Source organism: Sapajus apella, unplaced genomic scaffold (assembly GCF_009761245.1).
Source record: "Sapajus apella isolate SASKATOON/1434 unplaced genomic scaffold, GSC_monkey_1.0 scaffold77, whole genome shotgun sequence".
NCBI lineage: Eukaryota > Metazoa > Chordata > Mammalia > Primates > Cebidae > Sapajus > Sapajus apella.
In genome coordinates, this window is record NW_022437017.1 from 6948974 (window position 1) to 6970289 (window position 21316).

Sequence of the window (21316 nt, forward strand, 5' to 3'; positions counted from 1 at the left end):
CTGCTTCCATTTCTTTATTACCTGAGCCCATCTGGAGCCCACCCTGCCCTGGGAGGCTCAGCTCCCCTGCTTGAGGACACTGCACACCTGCTCCAGCACATGGCACAGGCTCTGGTCCTTAGGCGTCCTGCTGGCCAAGGAGATCTGAAACGAGAGGGCTGGGCCTCAGGCTGTGCCCAGGGGTTCTGGCCAGGCCCACGCCTCACCGTCCAAGTCCGGCAGCCTGGCTGAGTCCCCTGAGACCAAGGCACTGGGCTAGGGTCCCACAGCACAGCCTGCTGCTAAGCCAGAGGGGTGGTATGTAACAGAAGGACCTGGCTCCTGGGGGTGGCGGTGCTGCGTGGAGGGGTGGGGCTTACATGCAGGTTCCCGATCCTGCCCTCACCTCAGCCCCACGCTGCCTGGGTCCCAGACACCCATAGCAACATCACAGCCTTGAGAGCCAGCCGAGAGCTAAGCAGAACAAGCCCCTTTCTCTGCAGGGTGGGGTCACAGCAGGAACTACCCTAAGACGCTCAGGGACGCCAGGCCCTTAGGGAAACATCCCGGGATCCTAGGCCCTCTGCAGGGAGCCACTCCCACAACCTGCTGCTGGTACCTTGTCCAGTGCTGCCAGGGCTTAAAGTTCCACTATCCAATAAAACCTGGCCTGCACCCTGCTGGGGTGGCCATGGGGTGACGAGGGTCAGGTATACTCTGCCAGCTAGGCCCATGGGGTTCACCACTACCACCTTTTAGGCTGCCCCAGGGGCCTCTCCTGGGGCCGCATTAGGTCTGCGGGGGATGTGGGGCTCACCTTCAGCTTGTCGAGATAGGTGTGCTCCTGGTTCCAGGGTTCCTGGAGCCTCACGAGGTCAGGGGCGCCCTTGTAGAACTCTACCAGCAGCATCTGCAGGACAGGGCAGCATGCACTCCCAGGCTCCCTCCCTGCCCCTCTCCTGGGTTCCAGTCTCGGGCAGGCCCGAGACACTAACAGATAACCACAGAGATCAGGAGCGACCTTAGCTGGAGGCTCACCTGGCTTAAGGCCAGGAGTGCTCTCTGGAGGGGCAGGCAGCCGTGCTGCCGTGACGGGCCCACCTGGACGTGCACTCACTGAGCCCAGTTCTCCAGAACCATACCGGCATGACATGGCCTCTGGTCCACCTCATCCCAGCAGTGACACCTGTGAGGCCACAGGTTTGATGAACTAACTTGGGTTTTGTTGTTTCTTGAGATGGGGTCTCACTCTGTCGCTGGGATGATCTTGACTCACTGCAACCTCCACCTCCAGGGTTCAACCGATTCTCCTGCCTCAGCCACTGGAGTAGCTGGGACTACAGAAGTCCACCACCATGCCTGGCTAGTTTTTGCATTTTGGTAGAGACCGGGTTTCGTCATGTTGGCCAGTCTAGTCTCCAACTCCTGACCTCAGGTGATACACCCACCTCAGTATCCCAAAGTGCTGGGATTACAGGCAGGAGCCACTGTGTCCAGCCTAGTTTATGAATATTGAATATACAACTGTTAAGTGTTCATCCAGGTACCACCAAAGTCGCTGGGGTTGCTCCACTGGACAGCCTGGCATAAGAGGCCAGCCCCTTGGAGAACAGCAGGCAGTGGATGAGGGAGGGGCCCTGGCAAGAACCTGGGACTCTGTCCTGAGAGGGATGGATAAAGCCTTGACCCAGGCCCGCAAGGCGCCACCAGCCATAGCTTCCTGAGCCCACCAATGCGGAGCAGACCAGCACATCCTGTGCACCCTGCTGTGCACTGCCAGCCCCTTCCTGCAGCGAGCTCACCATCTCGTGAAGGATGTCATTGGTCAGGAAGCTGTCCTGGACGTAGGCCATCTCCACGTCCATGGGGATGCCGTAGTCACTTGGCCTTTGCTGGTAGGGACACAAGTCAGTTAGAGAAGCCTCTCCAGCCCCTAGCCCATGGCAGCTGGGGACAACAGGCGGTGCCCAGGCTGGGAATGGGAGTGCATAACCCAGCCCAGCTCTGCACTGGGATTGGCACCTGGCGGTGGGACCAAGGAGGCAGGGTAGCATCCTCCCTCTTGAGAGAAGCCCAGAAGAGAACCAGGGTCCTGAAAATTACTTTCCAGGGCAGACCTCTGACTTCAGGGCAGGCTTAGGGAATGAAGCCAGGCAGCGTTCAGGATGGGAGCCCTCTTGGTACTCAGCAGCAAACTACACACAGAGGCCCTGTGGCCAGGCTCACCAAAGCCTCAGCCCGGCAGCAGTCACGTCCCCATTTCACAGATGGAGAAACCAGGGCCCCAATGCTCCAGTGGAGCCTGGAATCAGGGGCCCCTGCCAAGTGTGACCCAAATGCCCAGGTACTCCCACCCTGGGCACCCCAGGCCCTCGGGGCAGCCCCACCTACCTCGGGAGGAGGCATCACCCAGAAAGGTGAGATCTTGGATTCGGGGCCTGGGTTGCCAGAGTAGTAAGGAGCTGGTGGAGGACAGGGAGAGAGGGGCTGGGCCTGGGGGGCTCGGGTGGCCCAGCAATCCCTCTTCTTGCGCCCCCCACTCCCCCAGCTGGTGGCATACAGCAGAGCAGGGCGAGACAGGGCTGGAAGCCGTTGCTGGAGCCCTGAAGCCGCAGCTGGTAGTCCATCTGCGCGTCGATGTCCTGCAGGGATGGCAGCGCTGGGCTATGTGGGTGGCTGTGGTACCAGCCCACCAGGGACAGGCCCCGCAGGAACAGGCTCTGGTAGATCTGGGGACAGAGGCACAGCTCAGGGGACGCAGGGATCTGAACGGCTCCAGTGAACTTATGCAGCCGCCCAGTCCTGAATGAGCCCTTGCTGTGTATCCTGAGTCCAGTGGCAGCTAGAGAGACAGCCCACAAGTATATCTATAAATGTAAGACACACCTGGCCACAAAGCGAGTACCTGAAAGTCGTTTTGTTCACCACTGTACCCCAGCTTAAGGAATAATGGCCGCCACACAGTGGGCACTCAATAAAGACAGGCCGGGCACAGTGGCTCACGCCCATAATTCCCCCACTGTGGGAGGCCAGGAGTTCGAGACCAGCCTGGCCAATGTGGAGAAACCCCTTCTCTACTGCAAATATAAACTTTAGCTGGGTATGGTGGTGGGTGACTGTAGTCCCAGCTACTCGGGAGGCTGAGGCAGGAGAATAGCTTGAACCTGGGAGGCAGAGGTTGAAGCGGGCTGAGATTGTGCCACTGCACTCCAGCCTGGGTGACAGAGTAAGCCTCTGAAATAAAGATACTGGCCAGGCATGGTGGCTCACACCAGTAATCCCTGCACTTTGGGAGGCTGAGGCTAGAGAACTGCTTGAGCCCAGGAGTTTGAGACCATTCTGAGTAACATAGCGAGACACTGTCTACAAAAAATATAAAAATTACACCAGGCACGGTGGCTCATGCCTGTAATCCCAGCACTTTGGGAGGCTGAGGTGGGTGGATCACGAGGTAAGGAGTTTGAGACCAGCCTGGCCAACATAGTGAAACCCTGCTTCTAGTAAAAATGCAAAAATTAGCCAGGTGTGGTGGTGAGTGCCTGTAGTCCCTGCTACTCTGGAGGCTGAGGCAGGAGGATCGCTTGAAACCAGGAGGCAGAGGTTGCAATGAGTAAATACCACACTCTTGCACTCCAGCCTGGGTGACAAAATAAGACTCCATCTGGAAAAAAAAAAAAAAGCCAAGTGTCGTGGCGTGTGTCTGTACTCCCAGCTACTCTGGAGGCTGAGGCAGGAGGATCTTTTGAACCTGGGCAGTTGATGCTGCAGTGAGCCCTGATTATGCCACTGTACTCCGGCCTGGGCAACACAGCAAGATCGTGTCTCAGAGAGAGAGAGGAAAAAAAGGGCAGCTGAGCCTTTACTAGATGAGGCCTGGAAAAAAGCATTCATTATCGGCAGCCCTTCATTTCTTGTTGTTTTAGATACAGGATCTTGCTCTGTCACCCAGGCTGGGGTGCTGTGGCACCATCACAGCTCATGCAGCCTCGACGTCGCAGACTCAATCCATCCTCCTGCGTCAGCCTCTCAAGAAGATGGGACTACAGGTGTGTGCCACCATGCCTGGCTGATTTTTTTATTAGAGACGAGGTATTGCTGTGGCCCCAGGCTGGTGTGGAACTCCGAGGCGCCAGCAATCCTCCTGCCTCGGCCTCCCTAAGTGCTGAGATTCCTGGTGTGAGCCCCCATGCCTGGATCTCATGACCTTTCATTTAAGCCACTCGTTTGACAGACAAGGAAACCCTTGTTTCCTTGTCTGTGAGAGGGGAGGGGCTGGTGAGCCAAAAGCAGTGCTCTTAGACCGGGCGTGGCGGCTCACACCTGTAATCCCAGCACTGTGGGAGGCCAAAGTGGACGGATTTCCTGAGGTCAAGAATTCAAAACCAGCCTGGCCAATGTCGTAAAACCCTTTCGCTACTAAAAATACAAAAATTAGCAAGGCATAGAGGCACATGCCTGTCATCCCAGGTAGTCAGGAGGCTAAAGCAGGAGAACTGCTTGAATCCAGAAATGTTGGAGGTTGCAGTGAGCCAAGATCACGCCACTGCACTCCATCCTGGGATATAGAACAAGACTCTGTCTCAAGGAAAAAAAATAAAGCAAGCAGTGCTCTTAACCCTTCACTGTGGGGCTTCAGGCACAGAGACGGTGACACTGCCAGCCACTGGCCAGTCACCAGGACAGCTACGTCCCTCCCCAACGCTTCCTAAAATGCCACTTCCCAGGCAGCCCCTCACCTCCTCTTCAATGGCAGCTGCAGTCTCCGCATCCCCGAGCCGGCTCCTACAGGGGAAGGCTCTGAGCACCGTCAGCACTGTGGGGAGGGGTGGCTGTTACCCCATGGTCCTTGGTCCCTCAACACCCCCCTCCGACCCAGCCCTGGATACCCACTCTGGCTGTTGATGTCCCAGCGGCCCCCCAGGTAACCCACGACTTCACTTCGAGTCAGGTGGCTGTGGAAGTCCTGGGAAGGGAAGGACAGCAGAAGACGGATCAGGCAGGAGCCCTGCCCCAACACTGAAGCCAGCCTGCGCCCTCATTCTCTTTATTCCAGACCGAGTCTTGCTCTGTCACCCAGGCTGGAGTGCAGTGGCACCATCCCGGCTCACGGCAACCTCCTTCCCAGGTTCAAGTGATTCTCATGCCTCAGCCTCTCAAGTAGCTGGAATTACAGGTGTGCACCACCACACCCAGCTAACTTTGGTATTTTCAGTAGAGCAGAGGTTTCACCATGTTGCCCAGGCTGCTCTTGAATTCCTGAGTTCAGGTGATCCACTGCCTCAGCCTCTAACAGTGCAGGGATTACAGCTGTGAGCCCCCACACCTGGCCATGCACCCTCCTCGTACATTCATTGAGCACCCACAGTGTACCAGTAGCAAACAAAGCAGCCAAAGTCCCAGTTCTCATGGAACTGACACACCGGGGAGTCCCTCCCGCTGCCCCCAACTGGGCTCCCCTGACCCTGGAGCCCCTTGCCCGGGACAAGGTGGGCCACACACCAGCAGGAACAGCACATTGCTGGAAACAGCCACATTGAACGGCTGGAACTTGTTGATGGCTGCAAAGGATGTGACTTCCACCAGGGTGTGGGGGTTCCTGCAGGGGCCAGGAGGATTAAACAGCCTCAGCAACCACCCCCCAGGCTCTTCCCTTGCCCCCACCCCACAGCTCTGAGGATCTGAAGCTCTGTCCCACCCCTTACCCTGCCCTTGCTCCCCTCAGACAAGCAAGAGATCCAGGGGAGCTGGGGCAGGGGCAGGGGCAGGGCTTGGGGTGAGTCTGACCTGGCAGAGTCACGGCTGCCCAGCATGCAGTAGCGGACTGGGACCCGGATCTTGCTGTCCACCCGCTTGCCCAAGGTTGTGGCTTCTAAGAGAGAAAAACGCAGGATCAGTCCCTCCCCAGCCCAAGGCAGAAATAGCTAGGGGCCCACTGGGTGTGGTGGTGCATGCTTGTAATCCCAGTGCTCTGGGAGGCTGAGGTGGGAGGATCGCTTGAGCCCAGGAGGTTGAGGCTGCAGTGAGCTGTCATCACACCAGCCTGGGTTCCAGAGTGAGACTCTGTCTACAAAAAAAAAAAAAACTGGTCAGGTGCAGTGGCTCACGCCTATAATCCCAGCACTTTGGGAGGCCAAGGCAGGAGGATCACGGGGTCAAAAGGGCAAGACCATCCTGGCCAACATGGTGAAACTCCATCTCTACTAAAAACACAAACTTAGGTGTGGCGGTACACACCTGTAATTGGCCTGTAGTCCCAGCTCCTTAGGTGGCTGATGCAAAAGAATTCCTCGAGGCAGAGGCGGCGGCAGAGGCTGTAGTGAGCCAAAGTCATGCCACTGCGCTCCAGCCTGGGCAGCACAGTGAGACTCCATCTCAAAAAAAAAAAAAAAAAAAAAAAAATTTTTTTTTTTTTTTACACTGAGAAGCTGAGGTGGGAGCACTGCTCAGGTCCAGGAGTTCAAGACCAGCTTGGGCAAGATGGTGAGATTGCATCTCTACAAAAAACACAAAAATTAGCCAGGCGTAGTGGTGCACACCTGTGGTCCCAGTTACTCAGGAGGCTGAGGCAGGAGGATCACTTGAACCAGGGAGGCCGAGAATGCAGTGAGCCATGACTGCACCATAGCACTCTGCCTGGGGAACAAAACAAAACTGTTTCTCAAAAACAACAATAAAAACCCACATACAAGGTAAGAAAAGAAAAAAAATCAGGGGACAAGTCAAACAGAGGCGATGATAAAAATTAGCGCCAGGCCTGTTGGCTCATGCCTGTAATCCCAGCTACTTGGGAGGCTGAGGCATGAGAATCACTTGAACTTGGGAGCCAGAGGCTGCAGTGAGCCAAGATCTCACCACTGCATTCCAGCCGTACTGTACAACAGTGCAAGACTCCATCTCAAAAAAAAAAAAAATTTAAACGGGAAGCTCAGGAAACCAGGTGAAATCAGGCAACGAGACAAAGAAATCCCATAGGCAAGCAAGAAGTCAGGCAGAGAGCACAGAAATCAGGCAGTGCATAAAGAAATACAGCAGCGGGGGAGGCAGGGGTTGCAGTGAGCCAAGATCAGGCCACTGCACCTAAGCCTGGGAGACAGAATGAGACTGTCTCAGAAAAAAAAAAAAAAAAAAACAGGCTCGGTGGCTCACTCGTGTAATCCCAGTACTTTGGGAGGCCAAGGGAGGTGGATCCACCTGAGGTCAGGAGATCGAGACCAGCCTGGACAACACAGTGAAACCCCGTCTCTCCTAAAAATACAAAAGTTAGCCAGGCATGGTGATAAATCTCAAAAAAATAAATACATAAAACGAAATAAAATCCAGCGTTTGAGCTTGAAAAGTCGGACAGAGTGAAATTGGGCAGTGGGACTAGGAAGTCAGTCAGGCATCTTGGGGGCCCTAGGGCAATTTCAAGGCCCAACCTCTCCCTGGCCTCCTCCCAGACCCAAGCTGTACACTCGTCCTGTCCTGCCTCCCCTCCCCACGCCTCTCACCCGGGTGGGCAGGCTCTGAGGGGCTCTTCCCCGGTGCTCTCCGACTCTTGTCCTCTGCTGAGACCCCTGCCAGAACCTCCTCCTCCTCTTCCTCCATCAGCAACTCCTCCTCCTCCCCTTCGCTGGCCGGGCTCTGGAGGGGTTGGGGGTTGGGAACAGCAGTGGGACCCTCAGCTGGGTGCCCCCTCACTCTCCCTACTAAATCCCAAATCCCACCCCAGCCCTTTGCCTAAGCAGTAGGTGCCATTGCCCCAGGTGACCACTAGAGGGCGGGAGGGAGCAAAGGAGGTCTTTGGCTAAGACTTCGTTTTTTTTTTTTTTGGTGATAAGGTCTCACTGTTGCCCAGGCTGGAGTGCAGTGGCGCAACCTCGGCTCACTGCAACCTCCACCTCTCACGCTAAAGTGATTCTCCTTTTTTTCTTTTTTTTTTTTTTTTTTTTGACTGAGTTTCGCTCTTTGTTCCCCAGGCTGGAGTGCAGTGTCGCAATCTTGGCTCTCTGCAACATCTGCCTCCCAGGCGCAAGCCATTCTCCTGCCCCAGCCTTCTAAGCAGCTGAGACTGCAAGTGCCTGCCACCACCCCCTGCTAACTTTTATCTTTTGAGCAGAAATGAAGTTTTGCCACGTTGGCCAGGCTGGTCTCCAACTCCTGACCTCAAGTGATCTGCTGGCCTCAGCCTCCCAAAGTGCTGGGATTACATGCATGAGCCGCCATATTCTTATCTGTAAAAGGGCACAATGATCTCTAGCGCCATGGGGGTGGCATCAGGGTGAAATGAAATCATGTATGCAAAGCATTTAGCATATACCCAGATGCTCCATTCATACACCCAGATCTATGAATGAGCTAGCATCATACATTGATTATGTACGGTAACCTTTCAGTAACCTTTCCCCTCAGCCGCGAGCGGTGGTTCACGTCTTTAATCCCACCACTTTGGGAGGCTGAGGCGGGTGGATCACTTGAGGTCAGGAGTTCGAGACCAACCTGGCCAACATAGTAAGACCCTCTCTCTACTAAAAATACAAAAATTAGCCAGGCAATCCCAGCTACTCCGGAGGCTGAGGTAGGAGAATCACTTGAACCCAAGAGGCAAAGGTTGCAGTGACCTGAGTCGTGCCATTGCACTCCAGCCTGCACAATAGAACAAGATTCTGTCTCAAAAAATAAAAATAGCTGGGCACGGTGGCTCACGCCTGTAATCCTACCACTTTGGGAGGCCGAGATGGGTGGATCACCGGAGGTCAGAAGTTCAAGACCAGCCTGGCCATCATGGTGAAACCCCATCTTAAAAAATTAAAAAAATAATAAAAATTTAAAAATTAAAAAAAATAAAGGCTGGGCACAGTGGCTCATGCTTGTAATCCCAGCACGTTGGGAGGCTGAGGAGGGAGAATCACAAGGTCATGATATTGAGACCATCCTTGTCAACATGGTGAAACCCCATCTCCAGTAAAAGAAATACACACACACACACACACACACACACACACACACACACACAAAAGCTGGGCATGGTGGTGCGTGCCTGTATTTCCAGCTACTTGGGAGGCTGAGGCAAGAGAATCACTTGAACCTGGGAGGCAGAGGTTGCAGTGAACCGAGATCACGCCACTGCACTCCCACCTGGCAACAGAGCGAGACTGTCTCAAATAAATAAAATATAAAAGTAAAAAATAACTCTTCTCCAGTTCTATCCTAAACCACCTTTGCGGAGATGACCTCTCTGGGTCACATCTGTCCTCGTCACCTGGGCAGCATCCGACCCAGCCCATCCTCCCACCTACTGGGAACACGGTCCTCACGTGACCCCCAGAGCCCCGCGTGCTTGCCCAGCTCCCTCTCAGCTCTCCGTCTCTCTGTTGCTGGCCCCAGGCTGGGTTTTCAGGCCTCCTCCCTCCACACCCCTCCCAGGTGGCCTCACCCCCCTCTCAGGGCTCCAAATCCCGCCTACACCCAACATTGCCCAAGGTCCTGTCTCCAGCCTAGGCCTCGCCCAGCTCCAGACTCAGGGCCCAGCTGCCCCAACATGTCTCCATGTGGGGGCTCACAGGTTCACACTCAACGCGGCCATGCTGGGTCCACTGGACCCCCAAATCTGCCCTTCCCACAAACCCCCATTTTGGCAGCTCCATCCACCCACTTGCTCAAGACCCCACATCTGATCTATCAGCAAATCCTGGCAGATCCACTTCCAAAAATATCTGGAACCTGCCCACCTCTTCCCACCTCCATGGCTGGCCTGGTCCCCCCATCATCCCTCACCTGGACCAGCTCAGTCACCTCTACCCTGGTCCCTGGATCCCATCTTCACCCCTGACAATCTGTCCTCCCCGCAGCAGCCACCAGAGAACGCCTGTAAGCACCTGAGTCAAGTCTTGTCCTGCAACCCTCCATGGCTCCCACCTTCCTTCAGGTCCAGGCCCCACAGGATCCTGCATGACCTCCCCTGTCCCCTTCCCATCCTCCCACCTCCCTCTCTCCCCCTCACTCACTCAGCTCCAGCCACACAGGCCTCCTCTTTGTTCCTGCAACACACCAAGCAAAGTCCTGCCCCAGGGCCTCGGAGGGGCATTTTCTCAGAAATCCTCATAGCTCCCTCCGTCCCGCCTCATCTTCAGTTCTCTGTTCAAATGTCACCTTCTCCTCAAGCCTCCCCTGACTACCTTCTTCCCCAACAACTCCCACCCCAAAGCAGGGATTTTTGACTTTTTAAGCCCCTTTACTTTATATATAGTGCCTACGACAGGGCTTGCATACGGTTGGCACTTACTGAATACCTGCAGAAAGAATATTTCGTGTGTCAACTTAGCTAGGCCAGAGCGCCCAGTAATTTAATCGAACACTGATCTTGGCATGACTGCAACGGCATTTGTTAGACGTGATTCACATCTACAGTATGGTGACTCTCAGAAAGGACATTACTCTTGGCCAGACTCCACGGCTCATGCCTCCAATCCCAGCACTTTGGGAGGCAGAGGCGGGCAGATCAGAAGTTCGAGACCAGCCTGGACAACATGGTGAAACCCTGTCTCTACTAAAAATACAAAAATTGGCCGGGCACGGTGGCTCAGGCTTGTAATCCCAGCACTTCGGGAGGCCGAAGTGGGCAGATCACTTGAGGCCAGGAGTTCAAGACCAGCCTGGACAACGCGGCAAAACCCTGTCTCTATTGACAATACAAAAAAATTAGCCGGGTCTAGTGGCAGGTGCCCGTAAACCCAGCTACTCGGGAGGCTGAGGCAGGAGAATCGCTTGTACCCAGGAGGCAGAGGTTGCAGCGAGCAGAGATCACATCACTGGGCTCCAGCCTGGGCGACAGTGAGACTATCTCAAAAAAAAAAAAAAATTATAAAAACAGACCCAGTCACTGAGCCGAGGACTCAGCAGCTTCCCCATTGAGCACTCTTGTTGCCCGATGTTCCCTCCCTCCCACCAGCCTTCTCCGGCCAACACTGCCTTCCACAGGCCATTTCCACCAAGTAAACAGAATCCTGGCCGGGTGCAGTGACTCCTGCCTGTAATCCCAGCACTTTGTTGAGACCGAAGCGGGTGGATCACCTGAGGTCAGGAGTTCACGGCCAGCCTGGCCAATATGGTGAAACCCTGTTGGGGTTTAAAATAAAATCAAAATAAATTAAAATACCAAAATTAGCCAAGCTGATGGTGCATGCCTGTAGTCCCAGCTATTTGGGAAGCTGAGACACGAGAATCGCTTGAACCCAGAAGCGGGAGGTTGCAGTGAGCCTGGACAACAGAGCGGCATTCCATCTCAAAAAAAAAAAAAAAAAAAAGAACCATATCTATGGCCACTATCCAGAATCACCACTCTTTGAACCCCTTTGCTGATGCGTTTATCAGTGATAACCTGCTTCCTGCTAGCACTGAGGACTGTATCCATGTAAGAATTCAACAGAGGTCGGGCGCAGTGTCTCACACCTGTAATCCCAGCACTTTGGGAAGCTGGGATTTTGGGCGGATCACAAGGTCAAGAGATCGAGACCATCCTAGCCAACATGGTGAAACCCCATCTCTACTAAAAACACAAAAACTAGCCAGGTGTGGTGGCGGGTGCCTGTAATCCCAGATACTCAGGAGACTGAGGCAGGAGAATCATTTGAACCCAGGAGTCGGAGGATGCTGTGAGCTGAGATTGTGCCACTGCATTCTAGCCTGGGTGACACAGCGAGACTCCATCCCAAAAAAAAAAAAACAAAAACAAAAAAACAGAATATAGGAAAGGAATTCAGCTACAGGGTGACCAGTGCAAGAATATTTGTCAGTTCCTCATAGAGATTGGACTGGCTAAGGACGACCAGGTGAAGATTTACGTTTTTTTTTGTTTTTTTTTTTTTTTTTGAGATCGAATCTCACTCTGTCACCCAGGCTAAGTGCAGAGGCGCCATCTTGTCACTGAAACTTCTGCCTCCTGGATTCAAGAGATTCTCCCACCTCAGCCTCTTGAGTAGCTGGGACTATACAGGTGGCCACCACCACGCCCAGGTTTTTGGGTTTTTTTTTTTTTTTGAGACGGAGTTTCGCTCGTTACCCAGGCTGGAGTGCAATGGTGCGATCTCGGCTCCCCGCAACCTTCGCCTCCTGGGTTCAGGCAATTCTCCTGCCTCAGCCTCCTGAGTAGCTGGGATTACAGGCACGCGCCACCATGCCCAGCTAATTTTTTGTATTTTTAGTAGAGACGGGGTTTCACCATGTTGACCAGGATGGTCTCGATCTCTTGACCTCGTGATCACAGCTTATATAACATAACCATTGTGGTCTGCTTTTTTTTTTGTTGTTGTTGTTCTGTTTCTAGTTGTTTTTTTTGTTTTTTTTTTTTTTTTAGTATTTCTTTATTTCTGGGTGAAACAATGTGGTCTGCTTTTAAAGTTGGACTAGTGTTAACTCTGTGTAATAAACTTCGTACATTAAAAAAAAAAAAAAAGTTTATAGGCCAGCTCGGTGGCTCATGCCTGCAATCCCAGCACTTTGGGAGGCCAAGGCAGGTGGATCACGAGGTCAGGAGTTCAAGACCAGCCTGATCAACACAGTGAAACCCTATCTCTACTAAAAATATTAAAAAATTAGCCAGGAGTGGTGGCGGGCACCGGTAATCTCAGCTACTCGGGAGGCTGAGACAGAGGTGCTTGAACCCAGGAGGCAGAGGATGCAGTGAGCTGAGATTGCGCCATTGAACTCTAGCCTGGGCAATGAGAGCAAAACTCTGTCTAAAAAAAAAAAAAGTTTACAAAAACATATCTACAAACAGAACATTTTTTTGTTTGTTTTAAGATGGGGTTTTACCATGTTGGTCAGTCTGGTCTTGAACTCCCAACCTCAGGTGATCCGACCACCTTGGCCTCCAAAGTGCTTGGATTACAGGTGTGAGCCACCATGCCCAGGCTTTTTTTTTTTTTTTTAAAAAAAAAAAACAAAACAAAAAAAAAAAAAAAAAAAAACGTTTTGCTCCGTCGCCCAGGATGCAGTGCAATAGCATAGTCTTGGCTCACCGCAACCTCTGCCTCCTGGGTTCAAGCAATTCTCCTGCCTCGGCCTCCCAAGTAGCTGGGATTACAGGTGCCTGCCACCACACCCAGCTGATTTTTGTATTTTTAGTAGAGATGGGGTTCTACCATGTTGGCCATGCTGGTCTTGAACTCCTGACCTCAAGTGATCTGCCCACTTCGGCCTCCCAAACTGCTGGGATTGCAGGCATGAGCCACCGAGCCCGGCCTTGACATTACTCTCGATACATGGGTGGGCTCCATCCAGTTAGTTGAAGGCCATAAAAGCAAAAACAGAAGAAAAAAAAAACAACAGAATTCTGCCTCACGACTATGGCATCTGCTCCTGTTTCCCACCTGCCCTACAGATTTCAGACACAGGCTCCATTTTACATAAGGAAAAAAGCTGGCCGGTGCAGTAGCTCACACCTGCAATCCCAACACTTTGGGAAACCCAGGCAGGAGGACGGCTGGAGACCAGGAGTTCAAGACCAGCCTAGGCAACATGGTGAAACCCATCTCTACTAAAAATCCAAAAGTTAGCCAGGCGTGGTGGCTTGTGTCTGTAGGCCAGCTAAAGGGAGGCTGAGGTGGGAGAACTGCTTGAGCCCAGGAGGTGAAGGTTGCAGTGGGCCGAGAGGCTGGCACTGCACTCCAGCCTGGCCAAAGAGAGAGACCCTGTGTCCCAAAAAAAAAAAAAAACGAAGGCACACAAAGCGTCCTTGGCCAAGTTCACCCGGCCCCTCCGGTCCGTGCCTACATCTGCAGCCCCTCAGCCACCCACAACCCCAGCATGCCTTTCCCCATGCCTACGTGACTGCACACGCCATTCCATCCTACTAAAAAGCTCTTCCCTTCAGCTTGCTCTGACAGACTGCTACTCATCCGTCAAAGCCCTAGCTCCCATGTCCCCTCTCTCCATCCCAGCCCTGGAGGGATGGAGGCAGCGTGTCACATGGTGAGCACCTCATCCGTGTTTGTATATATTACTATAATACCACCCTTCTGGGAGAGCCGTGTCAGGCTGGACACCCCTCATCCCAGTGACCTGGGCGGCTTCCTGGAGGAGGCCGCCGTACGTACCTCATCAGCAGCGGCGGCAGGCGTGTGCAGCTGGTGCAGCCGGAGCCAGCTGGCTTTGTACTTGTCCAGTTTCTGGCCTTTGTACTTGACAGAGGCCCAGCCACAGCCCGACTTCTTGGCAGGGTTCACCAGCTTCTTGCAGTGGGTGGCCCAGGCACTGGGTGAGTTGAAGACCTGCCCCGTCTCCTGCCACATGATCCTTCCGTCCGGCTGCAGGTCCCCGAGGAACTTCTTCCCCTGCAGCCACAGTCGGCTGGCTGGGGCCGGGACCAACACCCAGCACGCCCTCTCTCCCAGGTGTCCTCCCCAGCCCCACGCTCCCTGAGGCATCCACTTGCAGGGCTTCCAGAAACGCCTCCCAGGCTGGCTTCCGGGCCCCCTCAGTGCCCGGAGACCATCCCACACACCTCATCAGCCTGCACGAAGCTGCCTCGCAGGAGCATCTGCACCCCGGCCGCCATGACCAAGAACCCCCTAAGATCAGGGACAGGGTCTGGTAGTCCTAATCACTGCTGTGTCTCTAGGATGTGACACTTAGCAGTTGCTCAATTCAGAAACTCCCATTCACAATGTCAACAATGTGTTCCCATTCACAAATTGACAATAAGGACAACAGTAATAGTAATAATACAGAGCCAGGTGTGGTGGCTCATGCCTATAATCCCAGTACTTTGGGAGGCTCAGGTGGGTGGATGACCTGAAATAAGGAGTTGGAGACAGGGCAACATAGTGAAACGCCATCTCTACTAAGAATAAAAAAATTAGCTGGATGTGTGGCAGGTGGCAGGCGCCTGTAATCCCAGGTACTCGGGAGGCTGAGGCAGAAGAATCACTTGAACCTGGGAGGCAGAGACTGCAGTGAGCCGAGATGGCACCACTACACTCCAGCCTCAGGGAAGAGCTAGCCTCCATCTCAAAAAAAAAAAAAAAAAAAAAAAAAAAAGTAATACCAACCACAGATAAAGCTCTTACCATGTGGCAGACACCTGGTGAGGGCTTCATTCATTTATCCCTCCCCTAATCTTCCCATGGCGGGGAAATATTCCATTTTATGGTAGCGAAACTACAGGAAGGCCCCGGTGTTGCCCATCTGACCCTGCGTGGGTGACGGCTCCTCTGAGCCTCAGTTTCTCCTTTGCGGGATGGAGTGCTTGGTGACCTATGCCCTCCCCATCAGTAGGACCCATCTGTGCCTCAGATTTCTCTGTCCACATGGGGCTTGTCCAGCAACGAGAGCCTGAAGCCTCAGTTTGCCCTCCCTACACCTGGCTCCCCCATCAAGGGACCTTCGAGCCTCAGTTTACCCTCCCCACACCTAGTTCCTCCCTCAGCAAGGGAGCTCCAGGCCTCAGGTTCTCCTCCCCACACCTGGCTCGTTCCTCAGCAAGGGAGCTCTGGGCCTCAGTTTCCCCTCCCCACAAGGGCTTGTCCTGCAGCAAGGAAGCTCCAAGCCTCAGTTTCCCCTTCCCACAGCGGGACTCGCCCCTCAGCAAAGGAGCTCCAAGCCTCAGTTTCCACTCCCCACACCGGGGTTTGTCCTGCAGCAAGGGAGCACCGGGCCTCAGTTTTCCCTTCCTGCCCGAGCCGCGACGGGACGAGGGAAGCGGGGTGCTCACCAGATAGTAGATGGACAGCACCCCGGCGCCGGGCTCCAGCAGCGCGTCTTTGAGGAGCACCCGCAGCGTGACCGCGCGCCTGGTGAGCGCGCCCCCCGGCCCGCCGCAGCCCCCCGCCCCGGCCCCACCGCCGCCGCCTCCTCCGCTTCCTCCGCTGCCGCCGCCGCCACTGCGGCCACCGCCCGCTCCCGCATTCGGCCGCTCGGGGTCCTCGGCCTCCGCCTCGTCCTCGTCCTCCTCCGGCGCCTCCTCGCCCGCGCAACCCGCCGGGGACAGCGGCTCCGGAGCTGCGGGCGACGAGAAGCTGTAGAGAGGCCGCGCGTCCCCCGCCGCGGTAGCCGAACGCCGCGCGCCTCCGCCCTGCAGGGCCCGCCGTACCTGCCATGGCCGCGCCTCCCCGCGCCCCGAGCCGCCGCCTGCGGCTTCTCGGCACGTGACGCGGCCCCGCCCCGGGGAGGGAGGAGGCGCCCCAGCCATTGGCCGCAGCCGGGGCCGGGGGAGGGGCTCGGCGCGCTGGAGTGGGCGGGGAAACTGAGGCCTCGGGGCTGCCCACGCGGGAGAGACCAGGAACTCAGCCTTCCCGGAACATTCGGGAAACTGAGGCCTGACGCTCCGCTCCATGGGATGAGGTGGTGACCGGGAGCTCATTGGTGCCAGTGGGGAAATTGAGGCCTCGCTGTCCAGGGATAGCGGTTGCAAGGTGGAAGCCTGGGGCAGGTGCGCGGGTGGCTCAGCCTGCTGCAGGGAGAGGAGAAGCTGAGGCTTACGCCCACCGCGCTTAAGGACCTCATGCCTTGGCCTTTTGGATCAGGAGAGAAACGGGTCCGCGGGGACAATGCAGACTTCAATAGGGAACAGCCTCGCGCAGACACAGGTGGAGCCAAAGCGCCCAAGCCGGCCTCAGTCTCTAAAGGATTAACTCACACCCTCCTGGGCGGCCCTCGACTGATTCCACGATTGGACCGTAGCGGAGCCCGCCAGCCAATGATAAGAGCCCATGTATTTCACCCTCAACCAATCGGTAGTAAGCTGCTGGATTTCCCGCGCCAGCCAATCCGTATTAACTATCTGATTACACCAGCTGGGATTTGACCAATGGGCAGACGTTCACATAGACCAATCAGACGAAAGCTTTAGTTCTGAGCTCAAACAATCAGAGGCAGGGACTGGACTCAATCGGCCAATCAGCTCCGGGTACATGGCCAGCCGAGTCCCGCCTTCCATAACCCTTGGGCGGGGCAGGTGGCGGGGCAGGTGGCAGGGCCGGGCAGGTTGCGCGCCCCGTCAGTGCAGTCCCGGCCTTTGTCCTGGACCCTGTACCGGGACCGTCGTCCCCGAGCCCGTAACGCTGGGATTTCCCCACCACCCTGGCACGGCTGAAAGTCCGGGATGGGGACTTCCTGAAGCTACGGGGCACCGCGGGATGGGTTCAAATGGGGGTAGCTTGGCCCAGACCCCCAGTCGAGAAGTGGGGACGGGACAGTAAGGGTGCGGGGGAGACTCTCCAGGGCTCTAGGGAATGCCGTCTAGAAGAAGACTTGACAGAGACCAAAGGCTGGGTACATGTGAACTATTATGATTATTATTGTGCAGTCCAGTCACCCTGTAAGGGCCTCACCCTGACTGTCCAGCCAACCACGGGCATCCCCAAGGCTCCCAACTCAGCATAGCCCAAACCAGCCTTGGTTTATTTCCCCAAGTCCTTACACGCTTCCTCTTTGGCTGTTTTTGTCCCCTGCCTTCCAAAACCCTAAGCCACACCTCCAGCCTCTTGCACCTGAATCCTGGCCATCCCAATGGGTCTCAGGCCTCCAAACTCATGCTCCATCCCCCAGAGGGCTCTTTCTAATATGCACCTATTACCACCTCCCTCCCATATTATGTTTTTTCTTTTTTTGCGGGGGGAGACTAGGGTCTCCCTCTGTCACCAGGCTGGAGTGCAGTGCCACGACCTCAGCTCACTGCATCCTCCGCCTCCGGGGTTCATGCAATTCTGCCTCAGCCTCCCGAGTAGCTGGGACTACAGGCGCGCGCCACCACGCCCAGCTAAGTTTTTTGTATTTTTAGTAGAGTCGGGGTTTCACCATGTTGGCTAGGATGGTCTCCATCTCTTGAACTCATGATCCACCCGCCTCGGACTCCCAAAGTGCTGGGATTACAGGCGTGAGCAATTTTTGTATTTTTAATAGAGATGGAGTTTCACAGTGTAGAGCAGGCTGGTCTCAAACTCCCAACGTCAGGTGACCCACCAGCCTTGGCCTCCCAAAGGGCTGGGATTACAGGCGTGAGCCACCGCACCCGGCCGATTTTCTTTTATTTTTGAGACAGGGCCTCGCTTTGTCTCCCAGGCTGGAGTGCCCTGATGCAAACATAGCTGACTGCAGCCTTGGCCTCTAGGACTGAAATGATCCGCTTGCCTCAGCCTCCAGAGTAGCTGAGACAATAGGCATGCAGCGCCATGCCTAGCTCATTTTTTTTTTTTTTTTTTTTTGAGACGGAGTTTCGCTGTTGTTGCCCAGACTGGAGTGCAATGGCACGATCTCGGCTCATCGCAACCTCCACCTCCTGGGTTCAAGCAATTCTCCTGCCTCAGCCTCCCGAGTAGCTGGGACTACAGGCACGTACCATCATGCCCAGCTAATTTTTGTATTTTTAGTAGAGACAAGGTTTCACCTTGTTGACTAGGATGGTCTCGATCTCTTGACCTCGTGATCCACCCGCCTCGGCCTCCCAAAGTGCTGGGATTATAGGCGTGAGCCATCACGCCCGGCCTGCCTAGCTCATTTTTAATGTTTTTGTTAAGAGAATAGGCTCTCACTGTGTGGCCCCGGCTGGTCTCCAAGTCCTGGCCTTAAGCAGTCTTCCCATTTGGGCTCCCAAAGTGTTTGGATTAAAGGCGTGAGCCACGGCACCTGCCCTCCTCCCATGCTCTAAATCCTCCTGTGGTTCCACATTGCCTTTGACAAATAAAATGAAAACTGACCGCCGTGGCTGGGTGTGGTGGCTCACACCTGTAATCCCAGCACCTTGGGAGGCCAAGGCGGGTGGATCACTTGAGGTCAGGAGTTCGAGACCAGCCTGGCCAACGTGCTGAAACCCCATCTGTATTAAAAGTAGAAAAACTTGGGGAGGGAGGGGAAGGTGGGGAGGGATAACATGGGGAGAAATGCCAGATGTAGTATGCGCCTAAAGTTAAGTAAATTTATAAAAATATATATATATATTTTTTAAAGACAGGGTTTCACCATATTGGTCAGGCTGGTCTCGAACTCCTGACCTCAGGTGATCTGCCTGCCTCAGCCTCCCAAAGTGCTGGAATTACAGGCGTGAGCTACCACGCCCGGAAAAAAAAAAAAAAAAAAAAAAAAAAAAAAAAAGAAATCCTTCTATAAAGATTAAAAAAATAAAAAATAAAAGTGGAAAAACTTAAGGCCAGGCGTGGTGGCTCACGCCTGTAACCCCAGCACTTTGGGAGACCAAGGCGGGTGGATTACTTGAGGTCAGGAGTTTGAGACCACCCTGGCCAACACGGTGAAACTTTGTTTCTTTTTTTTTGAGATGGAGTCTAGCTCTGTGGCCAGGCTGGAGTGCAGTGGTGAGGATCTCGACTCACTGCAACCTCCACCTCCCAGGTTCAGGCTATTCCCCTGCCTTAGCCTTCCGAGCAGCTGGGACTACAGGCATGTGCCCCCATGCCCAGCTAATTTTTTTTTTTTTTTGTATTTTTTAGTAGAGATGGGATTTCACTATGTTGGCAAGGATGGTCTCAATCTCCTGACCTCGTGATCCGCCCACCTTGGCCTCCCAAAGTGTTGGGATTATAGGTGTGAGCCACCGAGCCCAGCTGAAACTCCATTTCTACTAAAAAACACAAAAATTAGCTGGGAGTGGTGCCGGGCGCCTGTAATCCCAGCTAAAAAGGAGCGAAACCCTGCCTCAAAACAAAAACAAGAAGAAAACAAAAGCTAACTTCTCTGACCTCGCTTGGTACAGCTGATACTATCAACTTCATCAGACAGCTCCGTGGACGAACACACTGTCCAGAGTCTCACGGCCCTTCTGTGCTTTCTAAAACACCTGTTCTGCTGTGTGTACAAAATCCGGGCAGTCCAGCCCTGGTAACTTAAGGAAATTGACTTTGTAATGTTAAAACTCCCAAAAACGCAATCTCCAAGGCCAGATGGTGTAACTAAGGAATTCTGCCAAAGGTTCAAAGGAGAATTAACACCAATTTCACATAATCTCTTCCAGAAAATGGAAGAGGTCACTTCCCAGTTCATCATATGGAACGATGACCCTAACACCCAAAACCAGATAAAAATGGTAGAAAGAAAGCAGGCTCCACCCCACATCCCGCATGAATACATGCAAAAACCCTTAACAAAATATTAGAAAATACAACTCAGCAATTCAGAAAAGGAATTACATACCGTAACAAGTGGGTTTACTCCAGGGACACGAGACTGGTTCAGTATTCCAAAATTAATCGATTGTCCGCCATATTTAACAGGCTGTCGTAGGCAAAATCATGGTCCCCTAAAGATATCCACACCCAGGCCGGGCGCGGTGGCTCAAGCCTGTAATCCCAGCACTTTGGGAGGCCGAGGCGGGTGGATCACGAGGTCAAGAGATCGAGACCATCCTGGTCAACATGATGAAACCCCGTCTCTACTAAAAATACAAAAATTAGCTGGGCATGGTGGCACATGCCAGTAATCCCAGCTACTCAGGAGGCTGAGGCAGGAGAATTGCCTGAACCCAGGAGGTGGAGGTTGCGGTGAGCCGAGATCGCGCCATTGCACTCCAGCCTGGGTAACAAGAGCGAAACTCCGTCTCAAAAAAAAAAAAAAAAAAAAAAAAAGATATCCACACCCCAATCCTCAAAATCTGTGAATATGTTAGGATACATGGCAAAGGGGGTTGAAGATTGAAGATGGACGCCAGGCACAGTGGCACACACCTGTAACCCCAGCATTTTGGGAGGTCTAGACTGGAGGATCACTTGAACCCAAGAGTTCAAGACCAGCCTGGGCAACATAGCAGGAACCTGTGCCTACTAAGTGATAAATTAGCCGGGCATGGTGGCACCCAGAGGTCGTACCACCTACTCTGGAGGCTGACGCTGGAAGATCGCTTGAGCCTGGGAGGTCGAGGCTACACACTCATGATCGCCCCACTGTACTCCAGCCTAGGCAACATAATGAGAACTCATCCTTAAAAAAGTAAAATAAGGGCCCGGCGCGGTGGCTCACTCCTGTAATCCCAGCACTTTGGGAGGCCGAGGTGGGTGGATCACAAGGTCAAGAGATCGAGACCTTCCTCACCCAAGAGAATGAAACCCTGTCTCTACTAAAAATACAAAAATCAGCAGGGCGTGGTGGTGCACCCCTGCAGTCACAGCTACTCGGGTGGCTGAGGCAGGAGAATCACTTGAACCCAGGAGGCGGAGGTTGTTGCAGTGAACCAAGATGGCACCACTGCGCTCCGGCCTGTCTACACAGCGAGACTCCATCTCAGAAACAAACTCTAGAATGTTCTAGAGCTTGCTTGCAGGATAAATATTTCCATTCTGGGCTGTGGCCAGGAGTAGGCTGCTGTGCTGGCTGTGAGAAATAGACAAGCAGCCTGGAGGTATTGGCCGTAGAC

General features: G+C 54.0%; 1 protein-coding gene across 2 annotated transcripts; it reads right to left on the reverse strand.

Annotated features, from left to right (window-relative positions):
- Positions 1 to 16117, reverse strand: MPND (MPN domain containing). Of its 2 annotated transcripts, XM_032252209.1 has the most exons (13): positions 16049 to 16117; positions 15671 to 15957; positions 14055 to 14291; positions 7470 to 7602; positions 5764 to 5848; positions 5479 to 5575; positions 4870 to 4942; positions 4716 to 4792; positions 2540 to 2708; positions 2371 to 2441; positions 1782 to 1871; positions 797 to 889; positions 1 to 144 (listed from the first exon to the last, which is right to left on the reverse strand). In XM_032252209.1, exons 1-13 carry the CDS (start codon positions 16053 to 16055, stop codon positions 58 to 60), a joined length of 1506 nt encoding a protein of 501 aa, XP_032108100.1. In that variant the 5' UTR covers positions 16056 to 16117; the 3' UTR covers positions 1 to 57. The 2 variants fall into 2 exon arrangements, with proteins under 2 accessions (XP_032108100.1, XP_032108102.1); XM_032252211.1 differs by lacking the exon at positions 14055 to 14291 and having other exon boundaries at positions 16049 to 16108.
- Positions 16118 to 21316: the final 5199 nt, after the last annotated feature.